Below are 25,076 nucleotides of genomic sequence, written 5' to 3'. Positions count from 1 at the left end.
AATCCCATCTAGAATCCAATAGGAAACAATTTAGTCTCAGAAAAGAATTGCCATATCTGACTGAGCTAGGCTGAGCAGTGGCCCCCAAAGATATCCAGACCTAATGCCTGAAATCCACTCAGGATGGTAAAATAGAGTTTGCACAATTGTTAGGGGTCTTCAGCTGGGGAGCATATCCTAGATTCTCCAGTAGAGCCCCCGAAGTAATTCTGGAGTCCTTAGAAGAGAGAGGTAGAGAGATATTTGATTACAGAGGAGAAAAAGGCAATATGATGAGGGAAGCAGAGAGTGGGCTGATGTGGCCACAAGCCAAGCAACGGCAGCAGCCGCTAGAAGCTGGAGGAAACAATCAACGGATTCTCCCTGGAGCCTGCACAAAGAACTTTCCATACCGAAACCTTGATGTTAAAGCTGTAGGACTCACTGTGGGTTGGCCTCCAAGAACAATGAGAGAATAAATTTCTGTTGTTTTAAGTCACCAAGTGTATGGTAATTTGTTAGTTGAGCAATAAGAAGTGAATCCACTGGCTAATATATGCTGGGAGAAACTGGAAGTTCCTCCATTTCTTAGAGGAGCAATATGGGAGTGGATCGTGAGGTCTGACGGAGTAGGAAGAACCCTAACGTTGAATAGGGAGAGTTCATTGACATGGTAGCACTTTTCAGGATTTAGGATTTAACATTCTGGCCAGGGCGTGGACATGTTGCCCCAATTCACTGTTGAGATGTCTCTTTGAATATGGATATTGGTTATAAGGCCTCTGCAAGAAGCACAGTCAGACTGACCAAGTTTGTCAGGCCTACCTGTGGCAGTGTGTCTTCCTCCTGGTCACAGTGTGCACAGATGAGTTTGTAGCCCATGCTCAAGGGCAGGAGCAGGGTTTTGGGGTCACCTCGACATCTACAGTTGGACTGAGGTCAGCAAGCCTACCTCTGGAGGCAGGAAGGTATCTTCTGACATGTCCCTGGAGAAGTAGGACTGTTCCTGGCCCCTGAGTGAAGATGCTGGAGCCATGTTACACTGCCATTTCAAAGTCTGCATTTGTGCTGCGGTTGGAGGGCTTGTCTCTGGGACACAGATGAGTGTGTCTTTTGCCCTTTCCTTGGTGGGCACCTGGTCTGGTAGCTAAGAGGGACTGGAGCTGAATCGTGCGCCACTTCAGCATCCGCAGCCAAGACCAAGGATGGTGGATCTGTTAATGGGGCTGCGGCTGAGTCTACAGGGGGACAGGGCTGTGTCCGGGTCTGGCCAGCACTACTGTTAGCCAGCGTGCCACCTGGGCACAGGCTGCTGTCTTAAGACTTCTGTCCTTGGTCTTGAGCTCCACCAGGGTCACTAAATCTCCTACCCAGATCCCATAGCTCCCACTAGACACTTGGGTCTGAGTATGGATGCCAGTTAGTGTTGCTGTGGGGATATATGAACAGAGAGCTACTTTTCTGCCATCTTATTGACTGTTAAATTATATGTATAATATCACATACATATATATAGTATAAACACACATACACATACATACATCTAATGGTGTTAGGTAATTTTTATCAACTGGGGACAAGTTACATATATACAAAAATAAATTTTTGATGTATTAAAGACTTGAGTTAAAAAGAAGTGTAAAAATTCTTAAAAAATCCCTGAGAAATATTTCTACAACATTTAGATGGAAAATTCCTTTTTTCTAAGCATAATGCAAAACAAGATAAATGTTATTAATATCTCAAAATTAATTTTGACAAGTGACCCCCCCAAAGGAAGTTAAAAACAAATGGGAAATTAAGACATATATTTGCAAATATGCAGAAAAGAGATACTATCCTAAAATGGGCAGTGTTTCTATCAGTCATTAAGATAAAGATAAACTAACCCAGAAGAGACATACATACGAACAGGCAATTTTGAAAGAATAAATATAAAGAATAAATAAATAAACACCTATACAGTGACAATAAGCAAAAAATTTCAAATGAAAACACACTGCTATATTTAATCTGATTTCAAAATTGTATTTATAACACCTAGTGAAGTCAACAAGTGAGTTCACAAGCATCCTCAACTTTCCCTTCCAACTGCCCTGGAAATTTCTCAAACTGTCAACCAAGATATAAAATAGTTCACCATTTCTGGCAAAGGGAAAGTCAGAATAGGTACCAGTTTTAACTGCAGTTCCCTATAGTGGGCTCCACACCCCATATAAACACACATGTTATTTTAATGACTTTAACTAGTGAAAATAATTTCAAAAGTATGGAAAGATTTATAAATGAGAATATTATCACAGTGTTATGAGCAATTAAGACAAGAAAAAGGAATAACGTGAATCTTATCTAAATATAGATTTAGTTAAAAACATACACTTTATACATGAAATACAATAGTATGCAGCCTTTAAAATGGATAGGATAGACTTGCGGCTGTACATGAAAGAATTATACCTTGTAATGTAAATGGGTACAAAACTATTTACAAAATAGTGTGGTGTTTGGAGTGTACATCTCTGTGTGTGTGTGTGAGCAGGGGTGCGGTCACTTGTCTGAAAGACTAAACACCCACTATTACCAACAGCTACCTTGAAATACCAGGATTATGGTGGGAAGGGAACACAAAGCTCTGTTTTGCCCCAGGGTTAAAGGCTGGCGGGTAGGAGTGGTGGTGGCAGACGCGGCCCCTCTTCAGGGTGAACAGCGTGACACAGTTTTTCTGTTCGTTCAGATGAGTAGAACCGGAGGACATTAGAGGTAGAAGAACCGTGAGGATTCCCTCATGGCTCTGCCAAGTACGGGCCCAGAGAAGGTCAAGAACCGACTCAAGGTCCAGGGCATTGTGGGGGAGAGGGAGTGATAAGGTGACAGTTGTGTTGCAGGTCCTCCTCCAGAGTTTTCTAGGCCCTGGAGGTCGCTTTCTGTTCTCTTGAAGTCTGATGAGTCAAACAGGAGGAGGAAAGAGCCATCTTCCCCTTGTTTTGACAGTATGGGCTGCAGGCCTGACCCAAAAGACGGAGTAACCTGGCAAGTGGATGAGTTAATCACTAAGCGGATGAGATTTTAGAGATGTGGGTGGAGGGAATATCAGCACTCTTCTCTCCTGTTTTCCCTTCTGCTAAACCTTCTCCCTGACATTCTAGGTATATAATCTGTTTAGAGAAACAGAAAATGGGCCTTTGATATTATCCTTCCTAAAAATGTTCAGCTGAGGACATGCTTTCAGTGACTTACGGAGAGGAATGGTAGATAGGGGGATAGAAAATGTGAGAGAGAAACATTGCTGGGTTGTCTCCCATATGAGCCCTATTGGCGATCGAATCAGCTACCTAGTTCTGTACCCTGACTGGGAATCGAACCTGCAACACTTTTGGTATAAGGGGCGATGTTCCAAACAACTGAGCATCTTGTAAACATTCCTATGTTTTACTTCTACCCAGCAAAGGGAGCACACAGTGACTGAAGCTGTCATTGTCAAGGGCCTTGACCTAGCTTTAATCTACATACCCATTACCAATAACAGGGCACAGCTTCTTTGGGAAACAATAACTATTATCCCCGACAAAGAAAATTTTCATGCTCAGAGAATTAGAAGCAGTGCTGGATCTTTTTGAGCTACTGGCCCTCAGAGCCTTCTTTTACCAAAACGAAAAGGAGGAAGTGGCGCTGCACACCTTATCAAATCAGTGACCGCTTCCCTGTGATCAGCCGCCAGAGAGCACCCTGCACGTGAGGGTTCCGGAGGCTGTAGATGATAGGATTCAGCATGGGGTTGATGACAGTGTTGAAAATTCCAACAGCTTTATCCTTATCTGAAAGCTTGGCTGAACCTAGTCGCATGTAGCTAAAGATACTCGAACCATAGAACAGACCAACCACAGTGAGATGGGAACCAAATGTGGAGAAAGCTTTCCTCCTGCCACCCACTGAACGGATTCGTAAAACTGCAGCTGCCACGTGGGTGTAGGAGGTAACAATGAGAGACATGGGGGTACCTGCCATAATGAAACCAAGAGCAAAGACCAGGCGCTCATTAAATTCAGTGCTGGAGCAAGAGAGCTGGAAGAGCTGTGGGAGGTCACAATAGAAGTGATTGATGACATTGGGACCACAGAAGCTGAGAGAAGTTAGGGCAATAGTGTGGGTCAGTGCATTGCTGATGGCGCAGGCCCAGGACACAACCACCAATGTCAACTGGACCCTCTGACTCATGCGGGTGCTGTAGGTGAGGGGCCGGCAGATGGCCAGGAATCGGTCATAGGCCATGGCTGTCAACAGGAAGCAGTCCACACCAACCAGGAGATCAAAGAAGAAAACCTGTGTGAGGCAGGCTCCATAAGGAATAGCACGATTGTGGGACACGAGGCGACCCAACATGGCAGGGACGGTGACGGTGATGCACCCGACGTCCAGCACTGACAGGTTCCCCAGGAGGAAGTACATGGGGGTGTGCAGTTTGGGCTCCACCAAGATGGCAGCCAAGATGCTCAGGTTGCCCCCAACTGTGAACATGTAGGCAAGGAGGAAGACCACAAAGACAACTGGCAGGAGCTCCGGCGTCTCCACCAAGCCCAGCAGGATGAACTCAGTCACAGCAGTCCCATTGGCCTCAGAGTCTGGCTCCATGTGTACCTGCAAAGAAATGCCCCCATGTGGAAGCATCCGTCGACTCAGTGTGTTTATGCAACGTAAGTGTTTTAAAGCTCCTGTGTTCAAAGCTTCCTGATATGTTCCCAACTCTCCAGTCACTTTATTATCTTGTGTTAAAAGGGACACAAAAGGGAAAACAGAAAGTACTTAATTGCTCTTTAATATGATAATATATGTAAAGAGCAGTTGTCTATCCTTGGATTTGTCGATTGGCAACACATTTCTGAATCTACACTTTTTTCAGTGATAGAAAACTATCTCCAGGTGATAGTTTTCCAAAACCCAGGCCACACTGACTCACTGACCTCCCATTATCCCAAAGCCTTTTCCCCTGCTCTCAGCTGAGATGCCCCAGCCCACCATCACCTGTCCCGCCCATGCTCTCCCTATTGTAAAGGTCAGAATACTTGGGAAAATAAATTAAGACATAAGCAGACTTCCTCTTTCAATGCTGTAAGTTTAAGATGGGATTTCCCCATTTTACTCAGAGGGCTGAGCTCAAAGCAATGAACAGGTTTTAAAATAAAAAACGATATTTCCCAAAAAAGTAGAAAGTATTTTAAAACAGACCCTAGGATTCAGGGCCCTTAGAAATAGTGAAGATGAAGCAAAGATATGGCAAGAATCAGGGAGAAGATCCCCGTGACTGTGGACATCGGACAGTCTAGCCAAGTTCATTTCTCCAAGGTGATGGCCATGTTCTGAAGTACAAATTCAAAGCCCCTTGGTCCATAAATTGCCAGTGTTCCTACCGCTAATTAAGCCTTTACACTAGACTTTGAATAACAGCTTAATAAAGTGATTTGTTCTTTTCATAGTACCTGCTACCTGCCTCACAGAGGGCAGCTGTAACACAGCTGTGTATGGGTCGGGTGCTGCTAGGGGCAGTTACTTTTCTGCACTGCAAAGCCACTGGCCTTCCACTCGTCCTCGACTCTGGCACGTTAAGTAGATTGACCGATAACTCTAAGGAGGGGCTCTCAAATGAAGCAAGCACATCCAGAGAGAGCCAGACTGAGCTAAGATTTTCAGATCTTAAAATAAAGTCCTGGTCAAAATGTATTACTGTGTCTTTATTGCCCAGGGAATGAGCAGAGCTGCAGCGTCACTAGGAGTAATGCTGTTTCCTTGCATAGATTACCATGGACTCAGAAGGGGGGAAGCAGCTGGATGGAATCCAGTGATTCCAGCAAGGGGAACAGGTAGGGTGCTGTGAGCTCATGTGGACAAGAAAGTGGGCGCAGTCGTCCCTAAAAGAGTCCTAACATTCAAAGGGCAGGTGATTGGTGAGATGGTGAGGGGGTCCTCCTCAGGTGTGGTCATCACTGAAAAAAGTGAAGATTCAGAAAGGTGTTGCCAATCGACAAATCCGTGGATAGACAACTGCTCTTTACATAATTATCATATTAAAGGGCAATTTAGTACTTTCTGTCCTCCCTTTTGGGTCCCTTTTAACACAGGATGTAGAAGGTGACTCCATGATATTTTACCCCTTTACATTGCTGTCCAGATCCCTGCACCTGCTTCCCTCCATCTCCATGTGGCCAAATGACTCAAACCCTGGCTGCTGAATCAAGTCTCTGTGGGAGCACTTCCATCTCAAAAGACATCTCTCTCTCTCTCTATTCCACCTCATCTACAACTACACAGTATTCCAGGGAACTTCTTACTGTCTACCTTCTAAATAACTCACTACTCTAAAAAGTATATCTCCCCTACTTCTCTATCAGACTGATTCAGTTTTCAGAAAGCAGTACTTACCATAATGCTTCACACATAGTAGGTACTCAATATTTCTCAAACAAATAAATGATGGTTTAAGAGTCTTTAAAATGTCAGAGAAACAGCTCTAGCATGAGATGGAGTAGTCATGGAAGACTTTGTGAACACACAGAATTAGGGCGAGACTTTGATGAACCAGTATGGCTTAGAGGAGCGATAAGGGCAAGTGCAGGGCGCAAGGTGCTGCGGGGACCACTCCTTGCCTTGGTTTTGATGGAACTGGCGCGTCATGTAACAATCTGCGCACAGGCATATTTCTTTCCATATTAACCACCCAAAAGCATAAGGTCCTTAGGAGGGTTATACCTTCCAGACAGGTGAGTTATAGCCGGGGTTAGAAGAGCAACCAACAGCAGCTGCCTGTCCTCGGATGGCCAGAGGTGGAGCTTGCATGAAATCAGTGGGAACTGGGATGACCTTCGATGGTCCAGAGACATGAAGAGTTTTGACAGGGCTCCCATCCTCAGCAGCCCGTTCACATCACCATTCTCGGGGCTGTGTCAGCAGCCCAGGTTCCCCTCGCGGAGGTAGGACAGCCCCCTCCTCTGGAACTGCAACCCCCTCCTCCCTGCTCCCGGTGACGAGCAGGCTCAGCAAGACCTGCGACTGCAGTGGAGGCTGGAGCCTGCCTGAGGAAGTTGGTGCTGGGAGGCGGCCATGAACAGGACTCGTAAGTCCCTTCGCACTCTCTCCTAAGAGCTCCAGAGGGCAGGGGGCTTCATCTGGGAGAGGGGGCATGGGCACAGGGGCCCAGAGAGGGACCAAGCATCTGTGTTATCCTGCCGGGTGTTACCCCCAAAATGGAGCCCCAGCTGCACCTGTGGAAAGGAGGGTGTGAGCTGACGGCAGCAGGGCAGTGGCCGGGCCCCTGAGAAGACTCACCCCGGCCTGGGCGCAAGGGCGGAGAAGCCAGGGAGTTCTCCTCCGGAAGATGAGGAGCTATGCGGACTCAGTTATCTATGCACAACATAAGCAACTACACAGAAGAAAAGGAGGAAAAACAACGTGATATCCTCTCTGTCCTCGGGCCCCAGTCACTAGGTGTTATCCCCTCGGGGGGCCTCAGAAATTGGCCCTCAGAGAAGGAAGAGCCAGGTGGGAGTCATCCAAGATATTCTGGAATCAACTCCAGGCCTTCCGGAATGGAGCAACAATGTCTTACAACTGCTGGTATCTGCACTTTCTTTAAAAAGGCCTTATCTCACCCCTTGGCTTTATCCATGAGCTTGCAAATGATATAAGTTTCCTTTAATTAGCGTTTCTGAGGTCTAAAGGACTTGATCTCATCTCCCAAGTCACCAGGAAGCCTGAGGGATAGTTGAGACTACAGACAGGTTCCTAAGGGAAGGGTTCCCTTTTGCAGAGGCCAGCCCCAAGCAAGGCCTTGGCGCATACAGGAGCTAATTCCCCGGCTTGCCTTAGATCTGAGGATGAGGAGGGGCCCAGACGGGAGGCAGGAGGGAGAAGCTTTCCTCATGCCCAGGTTCCTGTGAGATTCCAGGATGTGGTGCTTCCCCCTCAAGGCCTTGTTAGTGGGGGCACCAGGGACTACATCTTCGGGGCCCCGAGGATGGTGCTGGAGGGGCTGGTAAGGAGCTTCATGGAGCCAGCTGCCTCCCAATGATTGTCCATTCCCAGCCCGTGGAAATGGAAAGGTGTCGTGAAGGCCTCAGACTCACAAACAGAAGCCGTGGGAAGCTGGGGGAGTGTGTTCCTCCAAGTCCTGTGGCCACCGTTATATCCACAACACCTTCTGAGCCTCAGTTTCCTCATCTGTGAAGTGAATATCTCTTCTCTCCTACAACAGTCCTGTGATGTAAATAATGAACTAAGGTTCATTAAGGTGCCAATAGAGGTTCAACAAGTCATTACCATGCCAAAAGGTAACACTTATGAGTGCTTGTTACAGGCACAGAATGTGCTAAGACTTGACAAGATATACAGTCCACAACAATTCTGTGATGTGGGTATGGCAAAAAGTTACCAGGAACACCTTAATTAGGGGTCTTCCCTTCCTTGGTTCCTGCCTTGCTCTCAAGAGAAGAATTCATGCAGGAGACAACACACCAGCGGAAATGAGACATTCAGTTTATTTATGAAGTACACTTGAGCACAAAGCTGCGGTGAACACCCAGCTAGAGAAGTGCTCCAACTATTGGGACTTGAGGGGTTTTATGCAGCTGGACAGTGTCACGATTCCCCCTCCTCCTCTACTCTCTAGTCCTTGGGATTAATACACAGTTTCAAAGGCCTTCTATCTCAGATACTAGAAAAGACACCTACAGAATTATAAGAGCGCCCCACCTCCTGCGCTATCATGGTTTTTCTTTTGATATTTGGAATATCGGGCAATCTTATCGGACCACAGCTTTCTCAGCCATTCTTCCAATTTCCATTGGGTCTTGCGTTGGAGAGTTCCTTGCAGTCATCTGCTCATTGTGAGCTGAAAGTGCCACCACTTGCTGGGGATCTTCTGATGCTGTGAACAATGGGAGTTTCAGGGTTCACTAGGTCTGCGCACCGGTGGACCTCACCACAGTGGAAAACTTGACAATACAAGACAGAATCCAATGGATAAACACCCTAATGTCTTTTCTGCATACAATTCTGGGAGGCACTCTATGTGCTTTTGAACAATCCAGTCTCTGCTGTCCATAGCGGGCACCTTGGTAATGAGCCTCAGGGAGGAATATTTCTTACTTCTGTGTCTCACTCTCTTCATAGCCTCATCTTGCTCTTTGGCACCACCTTTCTAATAAATAAACTTCGGCTTCCTCCCTGAAATGACTTCTCATTTAAATGACACACGCATCTCGTCTTGGACTGTGCTTTGGTGGGAGGGAACCCAATTCAACAGTTGGTGCTTGGAGAGCCCTAGGAAGCACATCTTCCAGATGAAAATCTGGAACTGGACCCTTCACCACTGCGTGGGGAAAGTGAGGTTGGTGGTAAGCCCTAGTATAGTTAGTGAGACTCGCGTACGGTAGACTGGGATGAGGTACAGGTGGAAGGTGAATCACTGGGCTATGTGTTAACATGAGCACACTTTATTATGGAGCCATGATAACTATAAAAATACAGAAGCTATAAGAATAAAGGGTGGTGTCTTTTAACTTTCTTGGACTCTTGAAGAATTAGAATGAAGGTCCCAGTTCAGCCAACTATCAGTTCAGAAGTATGCTGTGAAAGCCCGGATACTTCCGTGGCAACAGTGAACGAGACATTCATGTTCTACTGCCACAAGGCAGACACTGCTGAACATCAGACTTTGCACCTAAAAGGAAGGTGGCAGAGCTCCACGGGATTATGAAAGTGTAGCTTAGTTATGTCTCCTATGCTAAATTCAGAGCCTTGCTAGGGAAGGAGTGAGGCCTTGAGTTCTGGATCGGGTTTTGAGAAGTTGAGCGTGAGAATTTTGAACTCTTAGACTCTTCTGAACTTGACTGGCTAAAGTATCCCAGTACTCATGCTAGTGGTGGTCAACCTCTTCTTGTCTGAAGACCATGCAAAGATCTAATAAAAAGATACCTTACAAGGTGATTCTTGTCCTCCTTGAGAATATCTCCCATTTCGCCCCAGTGTCTTCAGAAAAATTAGGGTTACCTCTAATCATATTCTGAGAAGAAAATCCCATCTAGAATCCAATAGGAAACAATTTAGTCTCAGAAAAGAATTGCCATATCTGACTGAGCTAGGCTGAGCAGTGGCCCCCAAAGATATCCAGACCTAATGCCTGAAATCCACTCAGGATGGTAAAATAGAGTTTGCACAATTGTTAGGGGTCTTCAGCTGGGGAGCATATCCTAGATTCTCCAGTAGAGCCCTCGAAGTAATTCTGGAGTCCTTAGAAGAGAGAGGTAGAGAGATATTTGATTACAGAGGAGAAAAAGGCAATATGATGAGGGAAGCAGAGAGTGGGCTGATGTGGCCACAAGCCAAGCAACGGCAGCAGCCGCTAGAAGCTGGAGGAAACAATCAACGGATTCTCCCTGGAGCCTGCACAAAGAACTTTCCATACCGAAACCTTGATGTTAAAGCTGTAGGACTCACTGTGGGTTGGCCTCCAAGAACAATGAGAGAATAAATTTCTGTTGTTTTAGGTCACCAAGTGTATGGTAATTTGTTAGTTGAGCAATAAGAAGTGAATCCACTGGCTAATATATGCTGGGAGAAACTGGAAGTTCCTCCATTTCTTAGAGGAGCAATATGGGAGTGGATCGTGAGGTCTGACGGAGTAGGAAGAACCCTAACGTTGAATAGGGAGAGTTCATTGACATGGTAGCAAATTTCGGGATTTAGGATTTAACATTCTGGCCAGGGCGTGGACATGTTGCCCCAATTCACTGCTGAGATGTCTCTTTGAATATGGATATTGGTTATAAGGCCTCTGCAAGAAGCACAGTCAGACTGACCAAGTTTGTCAGGCCTACCTGTGGCAGTGTGTCTTTCTCCAGTTCTCTGGGTGGGCAGATAAGTTCCTAGCCTGTGCTTCATGGGCAGGAGCAGGGTTATGGCGTCACCTCAAGTTCCAAAGTTGGATTGAGTTCAGCAAGCCTGCTTCTGGAGGCACAGAAGAAAAATGTGTCTTCTGACATGTCCCTGGAGAAGCAGAACTGTTCCTGGCCCCTGAGTGCAAGATGCTGGAGCCACGTTACACCGCCATTTCAAAGTCTGCATTTGTGATGCGGTTGGAGGGCCTGTCTCTGGGATACGGATGAGTTTGTGTTCTGCCTTGTCCTTGGGCAGGCAGGCAATCTGGTAGCTATAACAAGCCTGAGCTGAATCACGTGCCGCTTGAGCATCCGCAGCCAAGACCAAGGATGGTGGATCTGTTAATGGGGCTGCGGCTGAGTCTACAGGGGGACAGGGCTGTGTCCGGGTCTGGCCAGCACTACTGTCAGCCAGCGTGCCACCTGGGCACAGGCTGCCTTCTTAACATGGCCCTGCTTGGTCTTGGCTCCACCAGGGTCACTAAATCTCCTACCCAGATCCCATAGCTCCCACAAGGCACTTGGGTCTGAGTATGGCTACCAGTTATTATTGCTGTGGGGATGGATATATGAACAGAAAGCTACTTTTCTGCCATCTTATTGACTGTTATATGTATAATATCATATATACTATATATAGTGTTTATATATACATACACATACATATATATAATGGTGTTGGGTAATTTTTATCAACTGGGGACAAGTTACATATATACAAAAATAAATTCTTAAAGTGTTAAATACTTGAGTTAAAAAGAAATGTAAAAATACTAAAAACATCACTGAAAAATATTCCTACAGTCTTCAGATGGAAAATTCCTTTTTACTAAGCATGACGCAAAACAAGATACATTTCATTAAAATCTCAAAATTAATTTTGGCAAGAGACACCATAGACAAAGTTAAAAACAAATGGGAAATTAAGGAATATATTTGCAAATATGTGGCAAAGAGATACTGTCCTAAAATGTGAAGTGTTTTCACCAGTCATTAGGATAAATATGAACTAACCCCAATAAGACATACCTACAAACAGGCAATTTTGAAAAAATAAAAATAACTAATAAATAAATAAACACCTATCAGTGACAATAAGCAGAATATTTCAAATAAAAAAAACTGCAATATTTAATCTGATTTCAAAGTTTTATTTATAACACCCAATGAAGTAAACAAGTGAGGTAACAAGCATTCTCAACCTTCGCTTACAAGTGCCCTGGAAATTTCTTAAACTGCCAACCAAGACATAAAATAGTTTACAGTTTTAGGCACATGGAAATTCAGAATAGGTACCAATTTTTAACTGCAGTTCCCTAGAACAGGCCCCCCACCACACGTAAACAAATATGTTACTTTAATGAGTTTAAATAGTGAAAATAATTTCAGAAGTATGGAAAGATTTATAAATGAGAATATTATCACAGTGTTATGAGCAATTAATAAAAAGGAATAACTTGAGTCTCATCTAAATATAGGTTTAGGTAAAACATATAGTTTACACATGCAATACAATAGTGTGCAGCCTTTAGAATGGATAAGATCGGTTTGTTGCTTGACATATAAAGAATTATACTTTGTCACATGAACAGGGACCAAACGATTTACAAAATCGCGTGGTGTTTGGAGTGTACGTCTGTGTGTGAGCGTGAGCAGGCGTGCGGCCACTTGTCTGAAGGGCTGAACGCCCGCTGCTACCAACAGCTCCCCTTAACACCAGGATTGTGGTGGGCAGGGAGCAAAAGGGCAACGGTGACATCCTGTATTGTATGAACACTCACACCAGGATACAGGACATAAAGGGTGAAATTTCTAAAGAGCGAAGATTTCTAATTTGGAATAAAAACGCAGACACAAATTCCAAAGGAAAGCAAAAAAAATCCAAATTGTCACAGAAACCCTGTGATCCGGGTGGGTGGACACGGTACCGGGCCGGGCCCTCTGTCGTCCTTGACGATGCTGGGCCCGCGGACCCTCTCCACGCGGTGGGGAGGCCGCCCAAATCCTCCTTGAGGCTTCAGGGCAGTGTTCACTTGGCCGAAATGCCAGCGGCACAGGGGGTTTGGGAAGGGAACACAAAGCTCTGTTTTGCCCCAGGGTTAAAGGCTGGAGGGTAGGAGTGGTGGTGGCAGATGCGGCCCCTCTTCAGGGTGAACAGCGTGACACAGTTTTTCTGTTCGTTCAGATGAGTAGAACCGGAGGACATTAGAGGTAGAAGAACCGTGAGGATTCCCTCATGGCTCTGCCAAGTACGGGCCCAGAGAAGGTCAAGAAGCAACTCAAGGTCCAGGGCATTGTGGGGGAGAGGGAGTGATAAGGTGACAGTCGTGTGGCAGGTCCTCCTCCAGAGTTTTCTAGGCCCTGGAGGTCGCTTTCTGTTCTCTTGAAGTCTGATGAGTCAAACAGGAGGAGGAAAGAGCCATCTTCCCCCTGTTTTGACAGTATGGGCTGCAGGCCTGACCCAAAAGACAGGGAGTAACCTGGCAAGTGGATGAGTTAATCACTAAGCGGATGAGATTTTAGAGATGTGGGTGGAGGATATATCAGCACTCTTCTCTCCTGTTTTCCCTTCTGCTAAACCTTCTCCCTGACATTGTAGGAACATCTTCTCTTCAGAGAGACAGAAAATGAGTCCCCTGCCCCACATATTTTAAAAATGCTCAGCTGAGGACATGCTTTGATGTATTTACAGAGAGGGAGAGGGATGGGGGAGAGAGAGAGAGAGAGAAAATGTGAGAGAGAAACATTGCTGGGTTGCCTCCTATATGAGCCCTAAGGGGATCGAATCTGCTACCTAGGTATGTGCCCTGACCGGGAATCGAACCTGCAACACTCTTGGTACATGGGGCGATGTTCCAAACAACTGAGCAATCCAGTCATGGCCCTGTGCAACACTTTTTAACACTTTTATCAAAATAATATTTTAAAATATATATTTTTTTATTCTTGGTAGAGTGGATGGACTACAGTGATGGCATTAGGGCTGCCAGAACTGGATATCTTTGGAAAATTCAGAATAGGAAGCCCACATCTCTTATCTCTGAACCACTAATTGTGTTCCTCCACTTCCTTCCCCTGGTCTTTTAACAGCTGCAAGGCATCTTATCCAGCCTCTCTGTTGGTTTTCATCTTGCACTCTGTCTACCCTGTTTGAACTCTCTAATACTTCTACCCTTTTGCTTGCAACTTTATCCTGTTTTTCCCTATTCCTCATTTTTCATTTATATTTTTTCCACAAACTAACCATTTTTAACCTTGTTTTGTTTCCCTCTATCATGTCCTTTCTGTTCACCTCCACCTACCCCATCCTTTCAATCCCTTTACCCCTGTAAAATGCCCCAGAGCGGCCACGCCGCAGATGCCGGCCAAGGGAAGTTTGAAGGAAATGAATTGTGAAACATCAGTTGCTAACAGGGAGGCTAGAAGGAAAATTACGCTAAAGGATTACTGAACTGAAGACTGGTAGCAGTGTACAAAATGAGATCGAGTTCGAGGTTAGAGACACTTTCCTACTGATAAGAGACATTCAGGGTGAGGCATCACCAAATCCTACAGACAAATCACCAAATCACCAAATTTACAGATATGAATTGTTCTAGCTAACAGGTTAGAGGGCTGGGAGTAAGAATTTAGAGGGGGAATTCATGTGGAATATTTTGGGTTTTATTAATGTTGAAATAATATTCAGATTATAAATGTTTAACATTTCAAAAAGATTTGAAGCATAAGGAAGGATACATGAGGAAAATTTGTTTTTGTAATATAGGCTTTATCCTATGCGCTCATGGAGTTTTAGTTTTGTGCACAGCAGTCATGCTCTCCAGCGTTACCGGAGGATACAGGGCGGCAGAGCTCCTCATTCCCCTCTGTGCCCCAGGGCATCTTCGTGTGATAGGAAAGGGCCGAGCTGCATTTATAGCCTCCTAGTAGCCTGATGAAAGAAGGAAAATGTTCCCAACCTCTAGACCTAAGTTTTATAAACAGACAAACCACACCTGAACCTGGGGTGTGGAGGACCGTGAAGGATGACGTCAAAAGTTGACAGTACTTGGCAAAAGCATGCTTGTCTGGATTGCAACTGCAAAGCAGAGCAAGCCAGCAGCTGGCAACAGCCAGAACCCGGCAGTGTGGGTTGGCTGAGGGATTTGAACGGTGGGAGGCATTGGTTGAGAAGGGAGTAGAAACCGTAAGCTTCAGCTGAGGACGACTGCAACCTTTGCAGAAGAAAGCTTTATCATGCAGATAGCCTGGAAAGGGAAACTATCTGTGCCCAGAGCGTTCCCTAAGTCTGCAAAACTCCCTTGAGCTTTATCTAACCAACCCCTATAAAATAAACGCGGAGACCACGTTCAGAGTCATTGTCTCTCCATCAGAGGACAATGCCCCACCTGGCCTCCGCTTTTCTCTCAACTGCCCTGAGTTGTGTCTTTGTGTTGTATCGAGTCTTTCTCAATCGCCCATCACCCCCCATTAGGGACCACCAGTCCGCGTGGGTCGCGGCACTGCGGGGATCAGATGACCCCCTGGTGGGGAAATCTGCAGAGATATTTCTGGACACCAAGCTCTAACCAAACGAAAAGTCATTCCCCCTGGAACATGAACCTGTACGCATTCCTGATTCACTTCTACCCAGCAGAGGGCGCACAAGTGACCGAAGCTGTCATTGTCAAGGGCCCTGACCTAGCATTAACTTACAAACCATTGCCCATAACTGGGCGGGGCTTCTTTCGGAACAGTAACTCTTATCCCCTTAAAAAAAAAATCCTCGTGCTCAAAGAGATAGAAGCAGTTCTGGATCTTTTTCCAAGCTACTGGCCCTCAGAGCCTTCCTCTTAATCCAAAAAAAAAAAAAAAAAAAAAAAAGGAAGAAGTGGCTCTGGACACCTTATCAAATCAGTGACCGCTTCCCTGTGATCAGCCGCCAGAGAGCACCCTGCACGTGAGGGTTCCGGAGGCTGTAGATGATAGGATTCAGCATGGGGTTGATGACAGTGTTGAAAATTCCAACAGCTTTATCCTTATCTGAAAGCTTGGCTGAACCTAGTCGCATGTAGTTAAAGATCCCTGAACCATAGAACAGGCCAACCACAGTGAGATGGGAACCACATGTGGAGAAAGCTTTCCTCCTGCCACCCACTGAACGGATTCGTAAAACTGCAGCTGCCACGTGGGTGTAGGAGGTGACAATAAGAGCCATGGGAGTACCTGCCATAATGAAACCAAGAGCAAAGACCAGGCGCTCATTAAATTCAGTGCTGGAGCAAGAGAGCTGGAAGAGCTGTGGGAGGTCACAATAGAAGTGATTGATGACATTGGGACCACAGAAGCTGAGAGAAGTTAGGGCAATAGTGTGGGTCAGTGCATTGCTGATGGCGCAGGCCCAGGACACAACCACCAATGTCAACTGGACCCTCTGACTCATGCGGGTGCTGTAGGTGAGGGGCCGGCAGATGGCCAGGAATCGGTCATAGGCCATGGCTGTCAACAGGAAGCAGTCCACACCAACCAGGAGATCAAAGAAGAAAACCTGTGTGAGGCAGGCTCCATAAGGAATAGCACGATTGTGGGACACGAGGCGACCCAACATGGCAGGGACGGTGACGGTGATGCACCCGACGTCCAGCACTGACAGGTTCCCCAGGAGGAAGTACATGGGGGTGTGCAGTTTGGGCTCCACCAAGATGGCAGCCAAGATGCTCAGGTTGCCCCCAACTGTGAACATGTAGGCAAAGAGGAAGACCACAAAGACAACTGGCAGGAGCTCCGGCGTCTCCACCAAGCCCAGCAGGATGAACTCAGTCACAGCAGTCCCATTGGCCTCAGAGTCTGGCTCCATGAGTGCCTGCAAAGAAATGCCCCCATGTGGAAGCATCCGTCGACTCAGTGTGTTTATGCAACGTAAGTGTTTTAAAGCTCCTGTGTTCCCAGCTCCCTGATATGTTTCTAGCTCTCCAGGGGACGGTGTTCCCAAAACCCAGGCCACACTGACTCACTGACCTCCCATTATCCCAAAGCCTTTTCCCCCGCTCTCAGCTGAGATGCCCCAGCCCACCATCACCTTGTCCCGCCCATGCTCTCCCTATTGTAAAGGTCAGAATACTTGGGAAAATAAATCAAAATATAAGCAGACTTCCTCTTTGAATGTTGTGAGTTTAAGATGGAATTTCCCCATTTTACTCAGAGGCTGGATCCCAAAGCAATGAACGTGTTTTAAAATAAATTAATGATATTTCCAGAAAATAGAAAGCATTTTAAAACAGAACCTAGGTTTCAAGGCCCTTAGAAATAGTGAAGATGAAGCAAAGATATGGCAAGAATCAGGGAGAAGATCCCTGTGACTGTGGATATCGGACGCTCTAGCCTGTCGGGAGCCAACCAACATCCGACCCTTGACATAGTCGGGATGGATAAGGCGCGACTGCACAGCAGAAGCAGCTGCAGCTGGGTTTCTTGGTCATCCCTCCTTGCGTGCCTGCCATTATTGGTGGATGGTGGCGGGGTTTTACAGCGATTGTATCCTACTGCTAAAAACTCGTGCAGTTCCTCTGCTACTGCCCAGAGTTATTAATTGCAGGGCAAAAAGCCCCTGACCACTCCGCTGCTTCCTGCTTCACCTGTCAGGAAAGTTAATATTAGACATTGGGCAGACCAGCTGCCGGAGAAGTGGAGAAAAAGTTCTATTGAGAATTTCCCCGGTAGGACATCACCTCCCAGAATTATTACAACCGCTACCCCTCCCATACCCTGGACAGGAGCATGGCTGAATGAAGACATATGGGTGAAAGGGCAGGGAAGTTAGTTAGGTATTATGATTTAAATACCTGGGAACAAGTACATAGAAATCCTCCTCTTTGTGTATGGCTTAAAGCTAAACCTCCACAGAATAGCCACTAGGGCTGCTGAACCTTCTGTGACCTTGGTTGGTTCTAAAGACGGCACATGATCTAAAGACACGGGCTGCACTTAAACAAAACAGACGGGACGTCGATCGTCTCCCCAGACAGGTACCCACAAGGGGCTTAAAAGTAACTTTTATAGAATAACTGCTCTCTCTATTGAACTTGTCTTAGCCTTTGTTGATTTTTGAGAATTACTGGACATTTAGTAGGAGGTGATGTTTTGTACTTCTCACTCTATTTGAATGTCCAAATAGCCCCCCTGGTCACAATGACCTTTGTTTAGTGATGTTGTGTTTGCAAACAATGGTATTTTTCCAATCAAAGTAACTGTTGCTAAGAGTGACTGTATTTGAGTTTCTCTGTACTACACTGTGCTATTTTTTATAATGATCTTTTATGTAATCACGCCAAGTATCAGTTCTTTGTATTATCTCTATAAAAATAAAGTTTCTGAGCTTAAAGGCTGTCAATGCAGACTCCCAAGTCTGGCTGTCCTTCCGCACCTCACCCTACTGTCTCCCTCCGTTTTTTCACCGATGCCGTCTCTCCTTTGGGAACCCTGAAACCCGCTGAGGCTGGACCCCGGCACTAGCCAAGTTCATTTCTCCAAGGTGACGGCTATGTTCTGAAGTACAAATTCAAAGCCCCTTGGTCCATAAGTTGCCAGTGTTCCTACCGCTAATTAAACCTTTACACTTGACTTTGAATAACAGCTTAATAAAGTGATTTGTTCTTTTCATAGTACCTGCTACCTGCCTCACAGAGGGCAGCTGTAACAGAGCTGTGTATGGGTCGGATGCTGCTAGGGGCAGTTACTTTTCTGCATTGCAAAGCCACTGGCCTTCCACTCGTCCTCGACTCTGGCACGTTAAGTAGATTGACCGATAACTCTAAGGAGGGGCTCTCAAATGAAGCAAGCACATCCAGAGAGAGCCAGACTGAGCTAAGATTTTCAGATCTTAAAATAAAGTCCTGGTCAAAATGTATTACTGTGTCTTTATTGCCCAGGGAATGAGCAGAGCTGCAGCGTCACTAGGAGTAATGCTGTTTCCTTGCATAGATTACCATGGACTCAGAAGGGGGGAAGCAGCTGGATGGAATCCAGTGATTCCAGCAAGGGGAACAGGTAGGGTGCTGTGAGCTCATGTGGACAAGAAAGTGGGCGCAGTCGTCCCTAAAAGAGTCCTAACATTCAAAGGGCAGGTGATTGGTGAGATGGTGAGGGGGTCCTCCTCAGGTGTGGTCATCACTGAAAAAAGTGAAGATTCAGAAAGGTGTTGCCAATCGACAAATCCGTGGATAGACAACTGCTCTTTACATAATTATCATGTTAAAGACCAATTAACTACTTTCTGCTTTCTCTTTAGGGTCTATTTTATCTCAAGTATCAGATGTCGATCCCATGATTTTTTTTTATCCCTTTACTCATGCTGTTCTTGCTCCCTGCAACTGCCTCATTCCAACTCCAGTGACCAAAAGACTCAAATACTGGCTGCTGAATGAATTATTGTGGAAACATTTCCATCTCTAAAGGAACTCTGCCTTCTCATTCTCTCTCTCTCTCTCTCTCTGTCTCTTTCTATTCTTCCCGTAGCTACCACTGCACATTATTTCAGGAAACTTTTTACTGTCTACCTTCCAAGTAAGTCACTACTCTAAAAAGCATATCTCCCCTTCTAGTCTATAAGATCAATTCAGTTTTCTGAGAGCAGTACTTACCATAATGCTTCACACATAGTAGGTACTCAAATTTCTCAAATAAATGATGGTTTAAGAGTTCTTAAAATGTCAGAGAAACAGCTCTAGCATGAGATGGAGTAGTCGTGGAAGACTTTGTGAACACACAGAATTAGGGCGAGACTTTGATGAACCAGTATGGCTTAGAGGAGCGATAAGGGCAAGTGCAGGGCGCAAGGTGCTGCGGGGACCACTCCTTGCCTTGGTTTTGATGGAACTGGCGCGTCATGTAACAATCTGCGCACAGGCATATTTCTTTCCATATTAACCACCCAAAAGCATAAGGTCCTTAGGAGGGTTATACCTTCCAGACAGGTGAGTTATAGCCGGGGTTAGAAGAGCAACCAACAGCAGCTGCCTGTCCTTGGATGGCCAGAGGTGGAGCTTGCATGAAATCAGTGGGAACTGGGATGACCTTCGATGGTCCAGAGACATGAGGAGTTTTGACAGGGCTCCCATCCTCAGCAGCCCTTTCACATCATCATTCTCGGGGCTGTGTCAGCAGCCCAGGTTCCCCTCGCGGAGGTAGGACAGCTCCCTCCTCTGGAACTGCACCGCCCTCCTCCCTGCTCCCGGTGACGAGCAGGCTCAGCAAGGCCTGCGACTGCAGTGGAGGCTGGAGCCTGCCTGAGGAAGTTGGTGCTGGGAGGCGGCCGTGAACAGGACTCAAAAGTCCCTTCGCACTCTCTCCTAAGAGCTCCAGAGGGCAGGGGGCTTCATCTGGGAGAGGGGGCACGGGCACAGGGGCCCAGAGAGGGACCAGGCATCTGTGTCATCCTGCCAGGTGTTTCCCCCAAAATGGAGCCCCAGCTGCACCTGTGGAAAGGAGGGTGTGAGCTGACGGCAGCAGGGCAGTGGCCGGGCCCCTGAGAAGACTCACCCCGGCCTGGGCGCAAGGGCGGAGAAGCCAGGGAGTTCTCCTCCGGAAGATGAGGAGCTATGTGGACTCAGTTATCTACGCACAACATAAGCATCTGTATGGAAGAAAAGGAGGAAAAACAACGTGATATCCTCTCTGTCCTCGGGCCCCAGTCACTAGGTGTTATCCCCTCGGGGGACCTCAGAAATTGGCCCTCAGAGAAGGAAGAGCCAGGTGGGAGTCATCCAAGATATTCTGGAAACAACTCCAGGCCTTCCGGAAAGGAGCAACAATGTCTTACAACTGCTGGTATCTGCACTTTCTTTAAAAAGGCCTTATCTCACCCCTTGGCTTTATCCATGAGCTTGCAAATGATATGTTTCTTTAATCAGCGTTTCTGAGGTCTAAAGGACTTGTCCACATCTCCCAAGTCACCCAGGAAGCCCGAGGGATAGTTGAGATACAGACAGGTTCCTAAGGGAGGGGTTCCCTTTGGCAGAGGCCAGCCCCAAGCAGGGCCTTGGCTCAGACAGGAGCTAATTCCCAGGCTTGCCTTAGACCTGGGGATGAGGAGGGGCCCAGAAGGAGGCAGGAGGGAGAAGCTTTCCTCATGCCCAGGTTCCTCTGAGTTTCCAGGATGTGGTGCAACCCCCCCCCCCAGGGCCTTATTAGTGGGGGCGCTGGGGACTGCGTCTTCGGGGCCCCGAGGATGGTGCTGGAGGGGCTGGTAAGGAGCTTCATGGAGCCAGCTCCCTCCCAATGATTGTCTATTCCCAGCCCGTGGAAATGGAAAGGTGTCGTGAAGGCCTCAGACTCACAAACAGAAGCCGTGGGAAGCTCGGGGAGTGTGTTCCTCCAAGTCCTGTGCCCACCGTTAATTCCACAACGCCTTCTGGGCCTCAGTTTCCTCATCTGTGAAATGAGTATCTCTTCTCCCCAACAACAGTCCTGTGAATGTAAATAATGAACTAAGCTTCATTAAGGTGATAATACAGGTTCAACAAGACATTACCATGCCAAAAGGTAACACTTATGAGTGCTTGTTACAGGCTCAGAATGTGCTAAGACCTGACAAGCCTGAAATCCTCATAGAGCCCACAAGAATATTGTGATGTGGGTATGGCAACAAGTTACCAGGAAGAACTTAGTCAGGGGCTTCCCCTCCTTCTGCCTGCCTTGCTCTCAAGAGAAGACTTCACGCCAGAGACAACACACCCAGCGGAAATGAGACAGTCCGCTTATTTATGAAATGCACTTGAGCACGAAGCTGTGGCGAGTGCCCAGATAGAGAAGTGCTCCAAATATTGGGACTTGAGGGGTTTATGCAGCTGGACAGTGTCATGATTCCTCCTCCTCCTCTACTCTCCAGTCTTGGGATTAATACCAAGTTTCAAAGGCCTTCTATCTCAGATACTAGAAAAGACACCTACAGAATTTTAAGAGCTCCCCACCTCCTGCGCTATCACGATTTTTCTTTTGAAATTTGGAATACCTGACAATCTTATTGAAGAACATCTTTCTCAGCCATTCTTCCGATTTCTATCGGTTCTCATGTTAGAGAGTTCCCTGCAGACATTTGCTCATTGTGAGCTGACAGTGTAACCACTCTCTGGGGATCCTCTGATGCTGTGAACAAATGGGGTTTGGGGGTTCACTAGGTCTGGGTACACGTGGAGCTCAGAAGGCAGTGGAAAACTTGATAATAGGAGACAGAAACCTATGGATGAGCACCCCATTCCCTTTTCTGCAGATAATTCTGGGAGGCGCTCTATGTGCTCTTCCACATTCCAGTCTCTACTGTTCATAGCGGGCACCTTGGTTATGACCCTCAGTGGGGAATATTTCTTCCTTCTGTGTCTCACTCTCTTCATATCCTCATCTTGCTCCCTGGCACTACATTACAAATTAAAAAAACTCCCATTTGCTACGTGAAATGACTTTCCATTTAAACAACACACACTTCTTGTCCTGGGCTGTGCTTTGGTGGGAGGGAACCCAATTCGACAGTTGGTGCTTGGAGAGCCCTAGGAAGCACATCTTCCAGATGAAAATCTGGAACTGGACCCTTCACCACTGCGTGGGGAAAGTGAGGTTGGTGGTAAGCCCTAGTATAGTTAGTGAGACTGGGATGAGGTACAGGTGGAAGGTGAATCACTGGGCTATGTGTTAACTTGAGCACACTTTATTATGGAGCCATGATAACTATAAAAATACTGAAGTTATAAGAATAAAGGGTAGTGTCTTTGAACTTTCTTGGAAGTCTTGAGAAATAGAATGAAGGTTCCAGTTCAGCCAACTATCAATTCAGAAGTATGTTGTGAAAGTCTGGATACTTCTGTGGCAACAGTGAATGAGACATTCATGTTCTACTGCCACGAGGAAGACACTGCTGAACATCAGACTTTGCACCTAAAAGGAAGGGTTGCAGAACTCCACGGGATTATGAAAGTGTAGCTTAGTTATGTCTCCTATGCTAAATATAGAGCCATATTGTGGAAGGAGTGAGGCCTTGAGTCCTGGATGGGGATTTTTGAAAAGTTGAGCATGAGAATTTTGAACCTTCAGACTCTCCTGAACTTGACTGGCTAAAGTATCCCAGTCCTCATATTAGTGGTGGTCAACCTCTTTTTTCTGAAGACCATGCAAAGATCTAACACAAAGCAGATACCTTACAAGGTGATTCTTGTCCTCCTTGAGAACATCTCCCATTTCGCCCCAGTGTCTTCAGAAAAATTAGGGTTACGTCTAATCATATTCTGAGAAGGAAATCCCATCTAGAATCCAAGAGGAAACAATTTACTCTCAGAAAAGAATTGCCATATCTGACTGAGCTAGGCTGAGCAGTGGCCCCCAAAGATATCCAGACCTAATGCCTGAAATCCACTCAGGATGGTAAAATAGAGTTTGCACAATTGTTAGGGGTCTTCAGCTGGGGAGCATATCCTAGATTCTCCAGTAGAGCCCTCGAAGTAATTCTGGAGTCCTTAGAAGAGAGAGGTAGAGAGATATTTGATTACAGAGGAGAAAAAGGCAATATGATGAGGGAAGCAGAGAGTGGACTGATGTGGCCACAAGCCAAGCAACGGCAGCAGCCGCTAGAAGCTGGAGGAAACAATCAACGGATTCTCCCTGGAGCCTGCACAAAGAACTTTCATACCGAAACCTTGATGTTAAAGCTGTAGGACTCACTGTGGGTTGGCCTCCAAGAATAATGAGAGAATAAATTTCTGTTGTTTTAAGTCACCAAGTGTATGGTAATTTGTTAGTTGAGCAATAAGAAGTGAATCCACTGGCTAATATATGCTGGGAGAAACTGGAAGTTCCTCCATTTCTTAGAGGAGCAATATGGGAGTGGATCGTGAGGTCTGACGGAGTAGGAAGAACCCTAACGTTGAATAGGGAGAGTTCATTGACATGGCAGCAGTTTTCAGCATTTAGGAGTGACCACCTATCCAGGATGCCTAGATGTCGTCTCAATACACTGCTGAGATGTCTCTTTGAATATGGATATTGGTTATAAGGTCTCTGCAAGAAGCAGTGTCAAACCGATCAAGTTTGGCAGGCCTACCTGTGGAAGCGTGTCTTCCTCCTGGTCACTGGGTGGCAGACGTGTTCCTCGCCCATGCTTCAAGGGCAGGAGCAGGGTTTGGGGGTCACCTTAACGTCTACAGTTGGACTGTCAGCAAGCCTACTGTCTCGAGGCAAGAAGAAGAATGTGTCTTCTGACATGTCCCTGGAGAAGCAGGACTGTTCCTGGCCCCTGAGTGCAAGATGCTGGAGCCACATTACATGGCCATGTCAAAGTCTGCATTTGTGATGCGGTTGGAGGACCTGTCTCTGGGACACAGATGAGTGTGCCTTCTGCCCTGTCCTTTCACTGTCAGCCAGTCTGGTAGCTACAACGGGCTGGAGCTGAATCATGGGCCACTTTAACATCCACAGCCAGGACCAAGATTGATAGAGCTGTTAATGGGGCTGCAGCTGAGCCTCCAAGGGGACAGGGCTGTGTCTGAGCCTGGCCCGGAGAAGTGCCATACAGTGTGCCACCTGGGCACAGGCTGCCTTCTTGACACAGCCCTCCTTGGTCGTGGGCTCCACCAGGGTCACTCAGTCTCCTTCCTAGATTCCAAAGCTCCCACAAGGCACTTTGTTCTGAGTATGGCTGCCAGTTAGTGTTGCTGAGGGAATATATGAACAGCAACCTACTTTTCTGCCATCTTGTATGTGTAATATCACATATATTATATATATACACACATATATACACACATACATATATATATATATATACACGTGTTGGTTGATTTTTATCAACTGGGGACAAGTTAAATGTATACAAAAATAAATTCTTAATGTATTAAATACTTGAGATAAAAAAAATGTAAAAATAGTAAAAATATCCCTAAGAAATATTTCTATAGCACTTAAATGGAAAATTCCTTTTTTCTAAGCATGATGCAAAAGAAGATACATTTCATTAAAATCTCAAAATTGATTTTGGCAAGAGACCCCCTAGACAAAGTTAAAAAAAATGAGAAATTAAGGAATATATTTGCAAATATACAGGAAAAGGATGCTGTCCTAAAATCTAAAGAGTTTCCATCAGTCATTAAGATAATGATCAATTAACCCCAAGAAGACAAGCATTGGAACAGACAATTTTGAAGAATAAATATA

The 25,076-nt window shown here is 46.2% G+C and overlaps 2 protein-coding genes across 2 annotated transcripts; both read right to left on the bottom strand.

Moving 5' to 3' along the window:
- Positions 1-3,660: 3,660 nt before the first annotated feature.
- LOC129072232 (olfactory receptor 3A1-like) lies at positions 3,661-4,620 on the bottom strand. Its single transcript, XM_054575656.1, has one exon. The coding sequence runs from the start codon at positions 4,606-4,608 to the stop codon at positions 3,661-3,663; it is 948 nt and encodes a 315-aa protein (XP_054431631.1). The 5' UTR covers positions 4,609-4,620.
- Positions 4,621-15,792: 11,172 nt separating this feature from the next.
- Positions 15,793-16,752, bottom strand: LOC129072231 (olfactory receptor 3A1-like). Its single transcript, XM_054575655.1, has one exon. The coding sequence runs from the start codon at positions 16,738-16,740 to the stop codon at positions 15,793-15,795; it is 948 nt and encodes a 315-aa protein (XP_054431630.1). The 5' UTR covers positions 16,741-16,752.
- Positions 16,753-25,076: the final 8,324 nt, after the last annotated feature.

The sequence above is a fragment of the Pteronotus mesoamericanus genome, unplaced genomic scaffold (genome assembly GCF_021234165.1).
Source record: "Pteronotus mesoamericanus isolate MK-2021 breed Mesoamerican mustached bat unplaced genomic scaffold, CSHL_Meso_final contig_317, whole genome shotgun sequence".
Classification (NCBI taxonomy): Eukaryota; Metazoa; Chordata; class Mammalia; order Chiroptera; family Mormoopidae; genus Pteronotus; species Pteronotus mesoamericanus.
Note: the sequence above shows the minus strand (reverse complement) of the source record. Positions and strands in the feature narration are given on the sequence as shown.

Bases quoted from the DNA above. Each gene is read 5' to 3' on its own strand.
- LOC129072232 (XM_054575656.1), bottom strand. From the start codon at position 4,608: ATGGAGCCAGACTCTGAGGCCAATGGGACTGCTGTGACTGAGTTCATC.
- LOC129072231 (XM_054575655.1), bottom strand. From the start codon at position 16,740: ATGGAGCCAGACTCTGAGGCCAATGGGACTGCTGTGACTGAGTTCATC.